General features: G+C 41.6%; 1 protein-coding gene across 1 annotated transcript in view; it reads left to right on the plus strand.

Annotated features, from left to right (window-relative positions):
* Positions 1-17,907, plus strand: part of LOC140492483 (paladin-like) — a 118,201-nt gene that overhangs the window by 27,815 nt on the left and 72,479 nt on the right. The window contains exons 8-11 of the mRNA XM_072591375.1: positions 4,605-4,701; positions 8,354-8,458; positions 12,408-12,503; positions 13,434-13,568. Of these exons, the coding sequence (XP_072447476.1) occupies positions 4,605-4,701; positions 8,354-8,458; positions 12,408-12,503; positions 13,434-13,568 (433 nt within the window). The remainder of the gene's footprint in view (positions 1-4,604; positions 4,702-8,353; positions 8,459-12,407; positions 12,504-13,433; positions 13,569-17,907) is intronic.

The raw sequence follows: 17,907 nt of genomic DNA on the forward strand, positions 1-17,907 counted from the left end.
TTCCCGCAGGAAGCAAGTGAACTGAAAGTAAGTGAACTGAAAACTATACTGCAGTAATAGCAATTTTTAAAAAACCATATCACTCAAGAATGCTCACACAGCAACTGAAGCATCTTTCAGTGTTTCTCACTATTTGATCAAGAATGGGGAAACATTTGCAGACCATGTGATTGTGGAGGGTGCAATGATTATGATGACTGAGTCTTTATTCGGAGATTTCAAAAGCAAGCCAGTAATTAGGTCTGTCCCCTCAGTCCTGCAGTTAGGAGCAAGCATTATGCTGTCTGCATTATCAGCCAATGTGACAGAGCAGTTGCAGCAGGATTTAAGTGAATGCATGTTTTTTTTTAATTCAACATGATGAATTACTTATCAAAAGTGAGACTGCCCAACTGGAAATGTTGATTTGAATGGTATTTGAAGACTTCACCTTGATAGAGGGATCCTCGACAGCATTGCCTCTGAAATTGGAGGAATTGATATCTATTGAGGTCAACAATTATTTTGCAAAAAAGGATGTATCATTTGGAAAAGCTAATGGCAATAGGAACTGCTGGTACGCAGCATGCCTGTTTCATTGCAAATTATAAAGTATACCCTGATTTCCCTTCTTTCTTAAACTGCCATTGTATCATTCCAGCAATTTGTGCCAAAGTAAGAAGGTTTGACCACTTTATGTCGCCTGTCATTAGAATTATTAATTAGATTTGTGCAAATCCAGAATATCACTGAAGTTTCAAATTATTTAATGATGAACAGTCATCAGAGTATGGTGATCTTTAGCTGCTGTCTAGAGTGACGGAATCATACAGTATTGAAACACATCCATCCGTTCAACTTGACCAGTCTCCCAAACTAAATTAGACCCACTTACCTGCATTTCGCCCTTATTCCTCTAAACCTTTCCTATTCATGTACCTGCCAAAATGTCTATTAAATGTTGAAACTGTACCTGCATCTCTCACCTCCTCTGGGTACTAAGTTAAAAATCACACAACACCAGGTTATAGTCCAACAGGTTTATTTGGAAGCACTAGCTTTCAGAGCGACACTCCTTCATCAGGTGGTTGTCAACCTCCTGATGGAGGAGCAGCGCTCCAAAAGCTAGTGCTTCTAAATAAACCTGTTGGACTATAACCTGGTGTTGTGTGATGTTTAACTTTGTACACCCCAGTCCAATACCGGCATCTCCAAATCATTCCTCTGGGTAGTTTATTCCATAAACACACCACCCTTTGTATGAAATTTTAAAAATCTTACCCCTATCATCTTAGACATATGTTGTTTAGTTTTGAACTCCCCTACTCTAGGGAAAAGACCTTTGCTATTCACCTTATCTATGCCCCTCATGATTTTATAAACATCTATAAGGGCACTCCTCAACCTCCTATTCTCTAGGGAAAGAGATCCTAGCCTTTCTCGCTTCTCCTTATAACTCAAAATCTCCAGTCCCAGTAATGTTACTGTAAATCTTTTCTGCACCCTTTCCAATTTAATAATATCCTTCCTAAAGAAGTGGGACTAGACTCTACTAATATCTGTTAGTGGAGGAAAAATATTGTTTTAATTTATTTTACTTTTGCCAGAAATCAGAGCTGTCTTGCTGTGAAAATACCACCAATTATTGAACATTGTGTGAATACTTGTCTTGGCATTCTTAAATAGATATGATAGAGAAATTAGATGCCCCGAGCCATAAGTTGCAAGAGAAACAGGAAACAATTGCTGACATGATTAGCACAGTGAAAGCTTTTATGTTGAAACTTGATCTTCTGAGATGCCACATTTTCCTTCTACATTCTAAATGCAGGCAGAAAATGAAGCTGCTGTTGGTATCCTGGACATTGACAAGTTAGTGGTTTCCTGACTAGGCTTGGCCAAGCGGTCAGCAACACATTTACTGATTTTTGAGCAGATGGAGCCTCGTATGATGTTTACTTCAAACTCCTTCAAGGAAGTAGATGTCAGTGACATTTCTGAACAAATGAATGTTTAATCTTGATTGTGTTGTTTTGGAAATGGAGCTGGTTAGCCTTCAAACTGATATTCATTTAACATCAAGGCAATCTGCCACAAATTTCTGAGCTCATGTGGATACTGGAAATTACAGTAACAGCTGCAAAACAGCAATGAAAGCTGTTTCTTTATTTGGTTCTCTTTGTGAATCAACCTTTTCTAACATGAACTTCACAAAGTTCAATTTTGAACATGCCTGATCAGTGATCATCTGTCTTACCCTCTAAGAGTTGTCCTCTCAGAATACACACTAGAAATTGCAGTATTGGTGGGCAGCCTGCAGTTTCAGTTTCGCATTAAAATAAAGGCAAGGATCAATTTTCCTTCATTTTAAACATATATTTTTGTAATTCAATTGCAGTAACTAAATATGTGCCCTTATCAATTCATGTATTTCCATAGGTATTGAGTAGTTTATGATACTTTTCATTAAAAGGGGAGACAATAGCCTAATGGTATAATTACAGGGCATTAATCCAGATACCCAAGTAATGTCCTGGGACACGGGATTTAAGGCTGCCACAGCAGATGGTAGAATTTGAATTCAATAAATGTCAGGAATTAAGACTCCACTGATGACCCATTGTCAGAAAAACCCATTGGTTCACCGATGTCTCTCAGGAAAGGAATTTGCCATCTTTTCCTGGTTTGGCCTATATGTGACTCTAGATCCACAGCAATGTGGCTGTTTCCTAACTGCCCTCTAGGCAATTACAGATGGGCAATAAATGCTGTAGTTCAAGACAGCCTCATCCCATGAATGAAAAAAAATTAATTGGAAATAGTTCTCATTAAACAAATGTTGGTCACTCCTGTTTTAGGGTCAGAAGGAATAAGACCTAATGTGTGGTGATACTCAAATCCTTTGTAGCAGAACCTATCACATCAATGCAATCTGTAACAAGTTGCTAGTGTGCAATAAACTATGTTTTGTTAGTTTTTCAAAACTCTTCTTATTAGACCCAGATTACTTGAGTGATGAATTTGAATTAGTACAAATGCACAATCCTTTATCTGAAATGCTCGGGACCAGCTGGTTTTCGGAATTCAGGATTTTCTGAATTTCAGAATAAGTGGCAGTTTGATGGTGAAATTTTAAAAAAAAACCTTTCCAAAGAATAGACCAACTATGAGTAAAATGGGCACTTTAAACAAAATTAAGGCGTGCCAGTGCTGGGCACCCCTCCCCCCCCCCCCCCACCATTGGATCTGAGTGACATGCATTGAGTGGGTGTGGACATGGGTTAACTGTGTGCACACTAATCAACCTTGTTAATAAGAAAAAAAAACTTTACGAAACAACCTTCGGACTTTGGAGCTTTTCGGACTTCGGGATTTCATATAAAGAGTTGTCTACATGTACTTACAATGGAGGAAAGGATAGCAGGCTGGATATCGCAAAGAAACTAATATTGAATTAGTGATAGGGATTCTACACAACCACCACAAGCACAAGAGTAGTAGTAATTAATACAAATCTCTTAAGACCAAATGTTTTCCATCCCATTGTTTTAAAGTAAGTAATTGAAAGAACTGTGAATGCCCTCTCTTTAATTTTTCTTGAATCAGGAGCCATTCCTTTAGATTAGAAGATTGAACATTTAATTCCACTGTTTATAAAAGATAAGGAGGATAACTGCCGTAATTATAGACCATTTAGCCCAACATCTGTTGTTAGGAATTTGCTAGAGTCTGTGATTATGAATAAAATGATATGAACACCTTGAAAATTTGTAGCAGATCAGGGAGAACAAATTTGATTGTGTTTTTTGAAGTGGTAATAAAATTAGTGGATGGGGACCATGTTGGAATGTTATTCAAATGGATTTCTGGAAAGCGTTTGATAAAATCCCTTGCGAGACACTATTAGCTAAAACACATGAAGATGAAGACAAATTGACCTTGGGTGAGAATCAGGAGACAGCAAATAAGAATAATGGACAAGTAATCTTAATTGGTAGGATGCAACCTAAGGTATTTGCAAGGATCTGTGTCAGGCTTTGACAGCATGTTCCACTAACAGCTTGTTTGTAATGGACATGGTAGAGACCATATTCAACCAGACTGTACTTGCAAAACTCAAAACAAAATGGCTACTGTACATGTGATTCTATGATTGAGTAGGAATTGTTGAACAATCCTGATTGCACAAAAGCTATATGAATATTAAAATAAATAGTTCCACTCATAATCTAGCTCATTGCTAGAAGAAACATATATTCATATGCAGGGACTAGTTCTCTGTAAACAAGGTGAATGTTTCAGGACTTCCACAGTTTTTGAATTATCTGGGAGGTTGAGGAGACTATAGTTCTGTATTGCTTTCTAAATTACATTTTCTTAACCAATAAATTATGCCACTTGTCAACCATTCAGCATCCTTTTTGCTTGTAGAATACTTGTGATCATTTGAAATTTGCTGCTCTTGCATTTACCCTGATGAATGCAACTGAAAAACCTTGGCAACAGGTCTTTTTTTTTCAACAATATTCAAGCTTAGAACTAATAATGTGATCTATTAAACCTTTCAATCAGTCTTTGTTGATATTTGATTAACTTAATGATCACTTTCACTGTTATCAACTTAGGTATGAAAAGAGGAGGTTTTCTGGTCAAGAAAGTCACTTTCAGATTGTTGAAAGTTACAGTGCCTCCTTTCCAAATGGCAGAAAAATTATTGAAGAAGTGAGTACACTTTATTTTCTTTATTCTTATTGTTTTCTTGAGTTGCGTTGTGTATGCCATAGCACTCAGATTCTGTCATCTTATTTCTGGGAATCCCAACTGTCATCTTATCCCCAGCCTTCTCATGGCTCGTGGAAGAAATTCTAAAGTCCTTCTTCCTAATTGTGTCTGTTCATTTTTCTTAACATCCTCGTGTAACTATGTCACATCTTTCCCATTGCCTGGATAATCTTCCCATTGTAAGATGTACAAAACTACACACAGCTCTCTCACTGGAACCCAAGTTAATAGAAACCTAGGCTCTTTGGCCAGTGGAGTCTACACCAACAAAAGCAGCTCTAAACCTACACGACTCCCACTTTACAGTACTTGGCCCATTGTCTTGAATGTTCTGCTATTTCGATTACTCATCCAAGTAGGTTTTAAAGTTTGTAAGGTTTCCTGCCTCAACTACCCTCCCAGGCACTGAATTCCAGATTCAAGTATTGTTGGTTTTAGCTCTCACAGTCCTGTATTTATTTTTAACTGCCTTCTACACACCCACGCCTTGATGAAAAAGACTTTCTTCAAACGCCCTCGAAACCTCTTGTTTTTCACCCTGAAAATTTGCCCCGTGTTATTGATCTTGTTATGAAGGGAACAGCTGTTTTCTGTCCATGCCCCTCATAATCTGATACACCTCAATCAGGTCCCCTCTCAGCCTTCTCTGCTCTAAAGAAAACACCTCAAGCTTATCCAGCCTCTCTTCAAAGCTAAAATGCCCCATCTCAGGCAACATCCTGGCGAACCTCCTCTGCAGTGCAATCACATTCTTCCTGTAGTATGGTGACCAGCACTGCACACAGTTCTCCAGCTGTGGCCTAACCAAATTTTTGTATAAATCCAACATAACCTCCCTACTCTCAAAGTCTATGCCATGACTGGTAAAGATATACATCCCTTATCCCTTCTTAACAACTCAATTAATCTGTCCAGTGATCTTCAGGGATCTATGGATGCCACCTCAAGACCCCACTGTTCCTGTGAACTTCCTAGTGTCCTGCTATTCATTGAGTACTCCTTTGTCTAAGTATTTCTTCACAAAGTGCCTCAACTCAAATTATCAGGATTAAATTCCATTGCCCACTGATCTGTCCACCTAACCAATCCATCTATATCCTCCTATAACCTAAGACCTTTCTCCTCATTGTCAACCACCTGGCTAATCTTCATGTCAACTGCAAGCTTATGTTTCATTGTCCCACATCTTTTCTACTGTACAGTTTTATCTATGTTGTGAACAATAAGTTCCACAGGCCTCTGATATTTTGCTTTAAACTGCCAGGTTTTTACTAAAGATTCTGTTTACAATTGAAAGGGTTTTACATATTTGAATTCCATTGGTGACCTGGGTATCTGTAAAGTAAGGCAAATCCTGGAAGAGAAATTGGGATTTTCTTAAATTGTAATTAATCATCCAAATTTGCAAAGGACCTGTCATCTATATATAAACTGAACTAATCAAATAAAAATTTGAATTATAGAAATGAAAGAGCATGAATTTTATTTTGTACTTTTTATAGCCTCAGCTTGACTTGGAGCTTCATAGCCAATGAAGTATAATCAATAAGTGAAAGCATGGGAGCTAAGTTGCATACAATACAATCCCACTAAAAATAGTGTTGCAGCTGACCAATTAATTTAGGCTGGGCTGGTGGGTAAATCCCCTGCTTTCTCTCAAATAGAGACAAACAAAACTGCAGATGCTGGAATCTGAAATACACAGGCACGAGGCTGGAAGAACACAGCAGGTCAGGCAGCATTAGGAGGTGGAGAAGTCGACGTTTTGGATGTAAACCTTCTCCAGTCCTGAAGACAGGTTACACCTGAAATGTCGATTTCTCCACCTCCTGATGCTACCTGGCATGCTGTGTTCTTCCAGCCACCCGCCTGTATATTTCTCTCAAATAGTGCCATGGAATTCTTGATCTGCACCCCAGAGAGAAGACGGGACCTCGGTCTAGTACCTCACTCGAGAGACAGTGGTCCTGACTCTGAACGGTATGCATCACATAGGTGTAGGCGAAAGTGAGTACTGCAGATGCTGGTAATCAGAGTCAAAAGACGAGCGTGGTGCTGGAACAGCACAACAGTTCAGGCAGCATCTGAGGAGCAGGAGAATCAATGTTTTGGCAAAAACCCTGGTCTTGTTAGCCCTCAAGAAGTTCCCCAGAAGTCAGGTGGTATGAGGAGGATTCCATTGGAGGCAATTGGAGCAAGAAGAGTAGCTGCAGCTGATACTGGGATCCTGGTGTTTCCAAACCATGGTCCAAAGGGGTGAGGATGAATCTGATTTCCAAACTTGATTGGGTATGATCCTGAATTCTGGAATGCCAGAGTTCCAACATTAATGGCTTTTGCATGAGGAGAAGTGTGATGGGAGAGACTTGTGAAGTCGAGGGAGTAAAGACAATTACCCTTCATCTCGAAGCTAACTTTGCTTTCCTTTGGCTGCCAGGTATTGAAACTTGACTAATCACAGTTAACTATGAAAAGCTGTTTAAATTACTGGCTGCCAGCTATGCTAAAATAGTTAACTTTACAAAACCCTTAACAAGTGAGTTAGCTGTCCACCCTTTGTTCCACCTGTTAAACCTCTGGTAGTGAGGTGTAGGAATTACGTCTGACAACTTTTACATTTGATCCAATGAAAGATGCCAACTTTTAATTGGGAATTAGAATTCAGCCCCATTGTGCACTGAACTTTCAGTTTGGAATACATCTGTCTCTGGAGTGAGCCTCAAACTCACAACCTCCTGAATCAGGAAGAGAATATGATCATGGAGCCATGCTCAACATGTATCTCACTTGTTGTGATTCTGCAACTGGTGAAATGTGAACCATCATATTAAAATAATCTGAATTTCAATTGATTTTTAAATGGTTTATGGGTGTGGATAGGATAAGTAGGCAAGGTCTATTCCCTGGGGTGGGAGAGTCCAGAATTGGAGACCATAGGTTTAGGGTGAGAGGGGAAAAATTTAAAAGGGACCTAAGGGGCAGCTTTTTCACACAGAGGGTGGTGCATGTATAGAACGAGTTGCCAGAGGAAGTGGCGGAGGCTGGTACAATTACAACATTTAAAAGGCATCTGGATGTGTAAATGAATAGGAAGGGTTTGGAGGGAAATGGGCCAGGAGCTGGCAAATGGGACTAGATTAGTTTAAGATATCTGGTCGGCTTGGATGAGTTGGACCAAAGGGTCTGTTCCCCTGCTGTACATCTCTATGACTCTGACTCTCTGACTAGTTACAAGGAAACAACCATTGATTTAACATTACACAACAGTTAATCTTTTACACACTTATAACATAGCAAAGAGATAGAAAAAAAGCTAATTACAAGCATATTTAAATATATATGGAGGACAAATTTGTTTACATCGAGTGCAATTCTCTACTTTGTGGTTGATGTTTTCTTGTTTACTCACTTAAGGCCAGGAAAAAGTGAAAACAGGACTTTGGGGCTTTATATTCAGCCAGTTGACATCCTAGACTAGAATGGGAGGTAGAATATGGTAAAGGAAGAGGGACATTCTCTTCCAATATGATAAACGGTGGACATCTTATTGTAAATGCAATCTTGTTAAAACATTCTTTCTTTGAATTTTCAGGTGGACAGCATTATGAATATTTGCTCAGAAATGTATGATTTGAAGGAAATTATTTACCTTTCCAAAAGTAAAGCACAAAAGCTCGCAGAGGAGCTTCAGAGCCAGGTAAGGTTGACAGTTTAAACTTTGGAAAGGTCCAACTGACTTGTATAAGTTGATTCAGTATGTCTCCTCTCTAAGTCGGGTTAGAATTTGGTGATCTTGAGAGCTGCAGTTCCAGATAACAATCAGTATTTGGGAAACATATTAAACAAAACAAACGGTACAATTAAACTGGATAATTATTGAAACACAAAGTGGAAAATCTTAACTCACTGGATGAAATAAATGGATCCATTTCCTGTGAGCCCTGTGTGAGGCCCAATCTACTTTAATAATTGGGATTCTGTTAAATTCAGTGAGTGAGGCACGCCCAGCAGTTCAGGAATACAGAGGCAGATCCTTTGGTTGCCAGTTCGCACTAAGGGATTATCATATGAAATGTTGATTTGTCTTAGCATTCCAGAGATGTTGTTATGTATTTCTAGCATCATCTGAACTTTTTCTCTGGACTTTGTGGGCGGCACGGTGGCACAGTGGTTAGCACTGCTGCCTCACAGCGCCTGAGACCCGGGTTCAATTCCCGCCTCAGGCGACTGACTGTGTGGAGTTTGCACGTTCTCCATGTGTCTGCGTGGGTTTCCTCCGGGTGCTCCGGTTTCCTCCCACAGTCCAAAGATGTGCAGGCCAGGTGAATTGGCCATGCTAAATTGCCCATAGTGTTAGGTAAGGGGTAAATGTAGATGTAGGGGTGTGGGTGGGTTACGCTTCGGCGGGGCGGTGTGGACTTGTTGGGCCGAAGGGCCTGTTTCCACACTGTAATCTAATCTAATCTAATCTAAAAACTTCTGTCAAGCTTTTTGATCAGTCCTTCAGGTAAAAATGGACACTTGATCAGTCCTCCTAATAGCTCCATCTTTATCACGGTGTTTGTTTTTACCTGATTATGCCTCAGTGAAGGGTTTTGAGGTGTTATTCTGCATTAAAGTTGCTTTGAATGCTGCATGTGGGAATTCTGCTGTCTCTGTTTCATGAAAGGCTGTGAATCCAACTGCATCATGGGAAAGAGATGGAATAGTATTTGCCATCAGATCCAGTGCTGGAATATCAACACAGAAATCATTAAAGGTTATCTTAGACAGAGTGTGCAACATAGTAGAATGTAATAAATGAAAAATACTGCGGATGCTGGAGATCTGAAGTGCGTATAGAAAGCGATGAAAATATTCAGCAGATCTGGCAGCATCTTTGAAGAGAGAAACAGAGTTAACATTTGGAATCAGTATGATATCTTTTTTACCTGACGTGACAATGCTAATCATACCTCCTGTAACACAGAAATTTAAAATGGGTTATATAGTTTGAAAAATCCAATAGCTCACTGTTATATAAAAACATTGGATACTTGGACAGTTTGGGTGAAAGTTTCTACTCCCTTCCTTCAACTGCATTGGTGGCAAATTTAGGAATATAAGGCAGGTCTGGAAAAATCAAAAACCCAATTCTCTCCTTCAAGAAACTAGATGGTGCCAACTCCTGCCATCTACATGAGAATGGTAGCCTGGCAACAGCAACTTGCCTTTTTCTTCTATGTCTTCACCACAACATCCCCGCACACTCCATGAACACCGTCCTCGTCTACCTCCGTTTCCGCAAATGGGCATTGCTAAACCACTAGGAGAAAGTGAGGACTGCAGATGCTGGGGATCAGAGCTTAAAAATGTGTTGCTGGAAAAGCGCAGCAGGTCAGGCAGCATCAAAGGAGCAGGAGAATCGACGTTTCGGGCATAAGCCCTTCTTCAGGAATCTGAAGAAGGGCTTATTCCCAAAACGTTGATACTCCTTCTCCTTTGATGCTGCCTGACCTGCTGCGCTTTTCCAGCAACACATTTTTAATTGCGAAACCACTAGCCTCACCGCATCAGCAGGGACACTTGGCACTTGCATGCTTTTGCCAGGCCGCTGTGCACAGGGGCATGTATGCACTGATGCAGGATGTATCTTTTTTTTTAGCTTTCTTTCCAAGTGCTCACTCATTTTCTGCTTACCTGGAGGCTGCCAGCCTTTCTGGCTCGCACTACAAGTGTAGGGAGACGAACAGCTTGTTGCAGTTGAGAGCCATTCCAGTTCAAGCCAGTGGATATATTACTGCATGATGCCATGGTATGACAATGCCACTGCTGCACCATGAGCAAGCAAATTATGTAGCAAACAAATGATACATGCTTCAACCAAACAGCATTGTACAAATGTCAAAAGGAACTAGTGGTTCATAGGAATAGTCAGTCAAGAAGCTTAATCAATTCCAGTCCATAGGCTGGACTGTGATCAGCCTTGCAGGTCAAGTGCAACCAGTTCAGAGATTTCAGTTCTGTGAGAAATTAGATATACAAGGGCATCGTAGAGCAATTGGTGATGCAGGAACAGGAGAGGTGATGAACTATTCCCAGTGAGTGAACAGGGTGCTCAGAGGTCAGGGCAGTTTAGTAGTTTGAGAGGGTGAGGTGATTGAGATTGCTGATGCAAGCAACAATGAGAACTATAGCTCATACACACCTTGTGAGAGGTGTATTTAGTGACAGAAATAGAGGGAGTTGCGGCCCTGTGTGTGAGGTAATGGTGAAAGGATTGTGGCACCATTGCCGAGCAGGGAAGATCATTAACCTCTTTTCAAGCAGTGCTGTGTGTTGTCTTCCAGCCTGGACAATACACTCACCCCAGGCCATTATTTCAGTTGGGCTGGCTGAGTCTGGTGTCATAGCCCTCTATGCCAATCAGCAGGAAGAAACACTGGCTCCTTTACCACCAGCCCATCCCGCTGGTACCTCCAAGTCCCTGTAGCTGAACCAAGGAGTTAACCTGACCACCTGTGCCATTTCCTTGGGGGTAGCGGTGGAGCATCTGAGGGTGAAGGACAGATGCTGTCTTGCTGCATTTGAAGTGGTGTGCAGCCAGGATTAAATCTGGTGCCAGGAGCAGTAATTGTTCAAGGTTCTGGCATGCTTTCTATCTCACCTGCCAAATGGTTCCATGATAGGGGTGTCAAAGAGGTCTGTGCATGCTCAACCAAATAAGGAACAGAGTTATAATCGGATCATGGCAAACTGGGTGCCATGAATCTCACATGAGAAAACACTGCCAAAGAAGTGGGGGAATTCGGCCTGTTGTATCCGAGCAAGTGTCAGACAATTTGATTAAAGAGTAGAGCACTTCCATCAGTGTGTCATGCTGCAAGTGACCCAAGTTAAGGTGGAGTCTGAGACACCTTTATGCCTTCAGGTCATATACTACAATAGTGATGACATCATGAGCACGTCTTGTAAAAGTATAGTGACATACTAACTGTGTGACGTACAACAGTACCTGGCATTTTTTGATATTTATTCCTGATATTCTTGTTGTTTGACTTTTTTCAGACCGTAGTTAGTCAGAGCTCCAAATAATTTGAATTTGTTCTTCAAATGTAGGAAAGAAATTGTAGTAAGTCTCCTAAAGTTCAGTCATTGTTTTTACCTAGTTGATTTTAACCCTACTGCGAATCCTCTTGCAAGGATGCCTGCCTTGAAGAAGTTTTCCTCCTCTCTCTACAAGAATCTCAGGGAGTCCATCTCCCACTGCACCACTCTTCAGGCTCTCTGCCTTTATTACTGATGAAGGGCTTTTGCCCGAAACATCGATTTATTTTACTGCTCCTCGGATGCTGCCTGAACTGCTGTGCTCTTCCAGTACCACTTATCCAGAATCCTAAAGTTCAGTCCCAACCAGTTCTATACTTAAAATATTAATAAAATGAAAAGTACTTATAATGCTTTGTACAGTAAAGCAGGTTTATTATTTGTAACATTCTTAGCCTTGTATTTACTAGAGATATAGATAGTAATAAATTTAAACATTTGTATTCAAATCAGGCAGATAGTCTCAGGAATAAATTGTGGAATTGCTTCAAACCATTTAATAGTTTTGTGTAATTATGACAAGCTTGATTTTTGGTAAAAATGATCTTGTATTATTTTAGGAAATCAGTTTGCGAGAAAACCTGATCAGCAAAACATTCCAGATGATTCAGAGATATTTTTACCTCATTGCTTTTAACAGCTATCTTCATGAACAGGTCAGAAGCATTAATATTTATGTACAGCTCAGTATGGATGGAAACAAAGTGTGGGTTATATTGATGGAAAATTGAAGGTACAAAGCAATTCACAAACTGATGTAGATATTGTTCTCCTCTGTGATCAAACCAACATTGAGTGGGGTCAGAGTGGAGCATCACAGAAAATTTATTGAAGAACCAATTTTCAAAGTATTCACTTTAAATAGTTAGTTAATTATATGCATTGTACATTCGAAGATTTTGGTATCTGCCTATAACTCTCTGTGGGCAACACTAACTTGCATTTATGCCATCTGTCAGAACTACAGCATGCTCCAAAGTATTTTACAACCAGTGAAGTATTTTGAAACACATGCTACATTTTGAAATGTAGCAAATGTTAAAATGTAGGAATCATGACAGGCAACTTCAAGAAACTGTCAGATCCCAGCTACAATGATAAGAGAATGCATTAACATGACTGGCCAGTCATTGCTGTATATATTCAGTTGGACTTCCTATTTCCCTGGTCTGCCTACCATCCTTAATTAAATGTGTCTCCCAGAGGTGACTCCTTGATTAGGCACCTCTGTGAAGATTACAACCAAAATCCCATCACACCCATTTAGGGATTTCTGACCCTCAGTTTGGACTGATATTGAGAATGGGATTCGACTTGACAAATTCATTCCAAGCTGATCACATCCAAAGCACTGTACCTCCAACTATACGGAAAGCCACTGAAGCTTCATCTTCTTTGAAAGGCTCAAGAACCTGGATTTGGATTTGAACCCATAGTTTTCAGTGGAAATAACAGTGCTACCATTCAGTATTGTCAACACCTTGAAACATAAGGTTATTAGGGCATTTTAAAGTCATTAAACACTTTATTACAATTTTAGCATCTGAAGATGGTTTTATGTGAACTATTTTTAAATCTGTTTCCAGTATCCATTAGCTTTCTCAGTCATGTTTAGTACTTGGATGCGGAGGAAACCCTTCTTCTACAGGCTACTGAGTGCTATGTCTAGACTTGAGATGAAGACTCCAGCTAATCCCATCAGTGGCCGCCATTGTGTTCTAGTAAGTCACTTGCATTCATTGAGAACTTGTTTCATGTCAATTGAATTTCAGTGAGCGGGAGACATTCTGTTCTTACATGCTACACATAAGGCCAATTTGCTCAGTTGGCTGGATGGCTGGTTTGTGATGCCAACAATGGGGGTTCAATTTCCGCATCAACTGAGGTCCACAAGAAAGTTCCTACCTTCTCAACCTTGCCCCTCTCTGAGGCATGGTGACCATCAGGTTAAACCATTACCAGTTGTTTCTCTCTCTCTCTCTCTCTCTGTCTAGTGAGAGTGTGGGACTATAGTGACTTATTTTTAAAATCTGGGTTATGAGGATACTTAGCGTTTTTAGTATTTGTGTACAAATGTGATGCCAACAGCAGGGTCCCATATGTACCTGTTTAGTGAGAAAGTTACTGTGGAAGCTGATTATAAAACATAGGAAACGATTTGCTAAAACTCATCGATAACTGCAGCACTTAGACTACAATGACTTCTGGTAAAAGTACTTAAGCTATAAACTTGGTATGAAAATGATTACCTCGAACAGTTTACCAAATCTGAAAAATGATGCAGGAATTTCCCCACTGTTAAAAGTAGACATGATGGACATTGAGATGGGAAATGTTCTTCTGATCAATTTGATGAAGCTCGATCAGCACAAATGCAACCAACATCCGATGGAAATAGTTAATGATCCACAACAGAAGGCACAATGGACAGTTATCATGGAAGGATGGTTTGACATGAAACAAGAGGATGCCATGGTGGCTCGGTGGTTATCACAGCACCAGGGTCCCAAGTTCGATTCCAGCCTCGGGTGACTGTCTGTGTGGAGTTTGCACATTCTCCCTGTGTCTGCGCGGGTTTCCTCCGGGTGCTCCGGTTTCCTCCCACAGTCCAAAGATGTGCAAGTCGGGTGAATTGGCCATGCTAAATTGCCCATAGTGTGGGGTGCATTAGTCAGAGGGGAAATGGGTCTGGGTGGGTTACACTTCGGAGGGTTGGTGTGGACTGGTTGGGCCAAAGGGCCTGTTTCCACACTGTAGGGAATCTAATCTAAAAGAGATACCAGTTACTTCTGGCCATATAGAAATGAAATAGCTAACTCAAGAGATGTACTGGAAGCTAACCACCATGCTGTATTGTCACATGAACCAGAGACACATGGGCATAGAGCAAACAAGATACCTGGCACAGGATACTCTGTATCGGTCAGACGTCAACAAAGACATTAAAAAATCAATGTGGATGTGCAATGCATGCCAGAGTCACCAATCACAGCAACACAAGGGACCTCTTCACCTTCATGAGATTTTATTAGTCCATTGATCCAAAAGTAAAAGATTTATTCACCAACATGTGGCACCGATCTTTTCCTAGTTGCAAACTATATTTCCAAATTTCCAATTGTCAGAGTGTTGAAAGACACGTCAAGTGCATTCACAGTAGATACAATGAATGCAATGCTCAGACTATCTGGTACACCTGAAGAGTTCATACCTGGCAATGGACTGCAATAAGGTAAAAACAATGACTGCAGATGCTGAAAATCAAATACTGGATTAGTGGTGCTGGAAGAGCACAGCAGTTCAGGCAGCATCCAACGAGCAGCGAAATCAACGTTTCGGGCAAAAGCCCTTCATCAGGAATAAAGCTTTATTCCTGATGAAGGGCTTTTGCCCGAAACGTTGATTTCGCTGCTCGTTGGATGCTGCCTGAACTGCTGTGCTCTTCCAGCACCACTAATCCAGTAATGGACTGCAATATACTAGGTGGACATTTGGAGACATGTATACCATAAGAGGAATAAAACATGAGACAGCCTGACCACATTGTTTCAGTTCCAACAGTCTTGTTGAGTGAATAGTTCATACTGTCAAAATTATCATGAAGTTCAGGGTGACAGGGTGAAGTTCAGGATGATCGTGTTGTTGTGCTATGCTTAAGAGTTGCACTTCCAATAGAAATCAAGTTAAGACGACTCTGCAAAGCCATCATCTGTCCAAGTTCTCTGATATACAGGACAAACTTCTTTTAAAAAAGGGAGAATTAAAATGGTACATGGCTGACGTGCAGATGCAGAACTATGTAATCTATATATACAAAGTTTGGGAGAAGATTTGTAGCTCGGGTGCTCGTTGTTGTGGTTCTGTTCGCCGAGCTGGGAACTTGTGTTGTAGACGTTTCGTCCCCTGTCTAGGTGACATCCTCAGTGCTTGGGAGCCTCCTGTGAAGCGCTTCTGTGATCTTTCCTCCGGCATTTGTAGTGGTTTGAATCTGTCGCTTCCGGTTGTCAGTTCCAGCTGTCCGCTGCAGTGGCCGGTATATTGGATCCAGGTCGATGTGCTTATTGATTGAATCTGTGGATGAGTGCCATGCCTCTAGGAATTCCCTGGCTGTTCTGTTTGGCTTGTCCTATAATAGTAGTGTTGTCCCAGTCGAATTCATGTTGCTTGTCATCTGCATGTGTGGTTACTAAGGATAGCTGGTCGTGTCTTTTCGTGGCTAGTTGGTGTTCATGGATGTGGATAGTTAGCTGTCTTCCTGTTTGTCCTATGTAGTGTTTTGTGCAGTCCTTGCATGGGATTTTGTACACTACATTGGTTTTGCTCATGCTGGGCATCGGGTCCTTCGTTCTGGTGAGTTGTTGTCTGAGAGAGGCTGTTGGTTTGTGTGCTGTTATGAGTCCTAGTGGTCACAATAGTCTGGCTGTCAGCTTGGCGAACAGAACCACAACAATCTATATATACAACAGAGGACCACAGTCATACGTCCCAATCCAATGAACTTGGTTACCATCAGAGGCTTCCAAAGTATCTGGTGAGCCTAGATCTGAAAAAAGTGCAACAACAAATGGAACATTATTGAGCAGGAACAAAAGCCAATTCAGGGACTTGTAAAATACTACAATTGTACATAGAACACATGCTACAAAGTCAAAACGTGTGGTGCTGGAAAGCACAGCTGGTCAGGCAGCATCCGAGGAGCAGGAGAGTTGATGTTTTGAGCATAAAGTCTTCATCAGGAATGTGGGCTGGCGGGGAGTGTGCCCAAAGGGGGTGCTGAGAGATAAATGGGGTGGTGGTGGGGCTGGGGGAAGGTAGCTGGGAATGTGATAGGTAGATGGAGGTGGGGGTGAAGGTGATAGGTCGGAGAGGAGGGTGGAGCGAATAGGTGGGAAGGAAGATGGACAGGTAGGACAGTTCAAGAGGGCACTGCTGAGTTGGAGGGTTGGATCTGGGAGCTGAGGAAACTGGTAAAATCAACATTGATCCCGTGTGATTGGAGGGTCCCAAGGCGGAGGATGAGGCATTCTTCCTCCAGGCGCCAGGTGGCTAGAATTTGGCAGTGGAAGAGGCATGTCCTTGGCGGAATGAGAGGGGGAGTTGAAGTGTTCGATCCTGGGGCGGTGGGGATGTTTAAAGTGTGTGTACCAGAGATGTTCCCTGAAATATTCTGCAAGTTGGCATCCTGTCTCCCCAGTGTAGAGGAGATCACATTGAGTGCAACGGATACAGTAGATGACGTGTGTAGAGGTGCAGGAAAATCTCTGTTGGATGTGGAAGGATCCTTCAGGGTGGGAGATATAGGAACAAATTTTATATCTCTTGGTGACAAGGGAAGGCGCTGGGAGGGAGGGAGGGTTAGTGGGGTGCATGGAGCTAGCGAGCGAGTCATGGAGGGAATGGTCTCTGCGGAACGCAGACAGAGGTGGGGAAGGAAATATATCTCTGGTGGTGGGGTCTGTTTGTAGGTGGTGGAAGTGGCAGAGGGTGATGCATTGTATCTGGAGGTTGGTGGGATGGAAGGTGAGGACTGGGGGGTTCTGTCCTTGTTGCAATTGGAGGGATGGGGTTCAAGGGTGGAGGTGCAGGAAGGGGAGGAGATCCGCTGGAGGGCATCGTGGGAGGAAAAATTGTGGTCTTTGAAGAACGAGGCCATCTGGGATGTTCTATGGTAGAACTGGTCCTCCTGAGAGCAGATGCAGTAGAGGTAGAGGAATTGGGAATAAGGGATTGTGTTTTTACAGGAGGTGGGGTGAGAGGAGATGTAGTCCAGGTACTGTGGGAGTTGGTGGGTTTGAAATAGATGTCTGTGTTGAGTCAGTCACCGTTGATGGAGATAGAGAAGTCCAGGAAGGGGAGGAAGATGTCTGAAGTGGTCCAGGTGAACTTGAGGTCAGAGTGGAAGGTGTTTATGAAGTTGAAGAACTGTTCAACCTCCTCGTGGAAGCATAAGGTGGCGCCAATACAGTCATCAATGTTATGGAGGAAAAGGTGGAGAATGGTGCTAGTATAGCTGTGGAAGATGGAATGTTCCACATACCTGATGAAGAAGCAGGCATAGCT

The sequence above is a fragment of the Chiloscyllium punctatum genome, chromosome 2, assembly GCF_047496795.1.
Source record: "Chiloscyllium punctatum isolate Juve2018m chromosome 2, sChiPun1.3, whole genome shotgun sequence".
Classification (NCBI taxonomy): domain Eukaryota; kingdom Metazoa; phylum Chordata; class Chondrichthyes; order Orectolobiformes; family Hemiscylliidae; genus Chiloscyllium; species Chiloscyllium punctatum.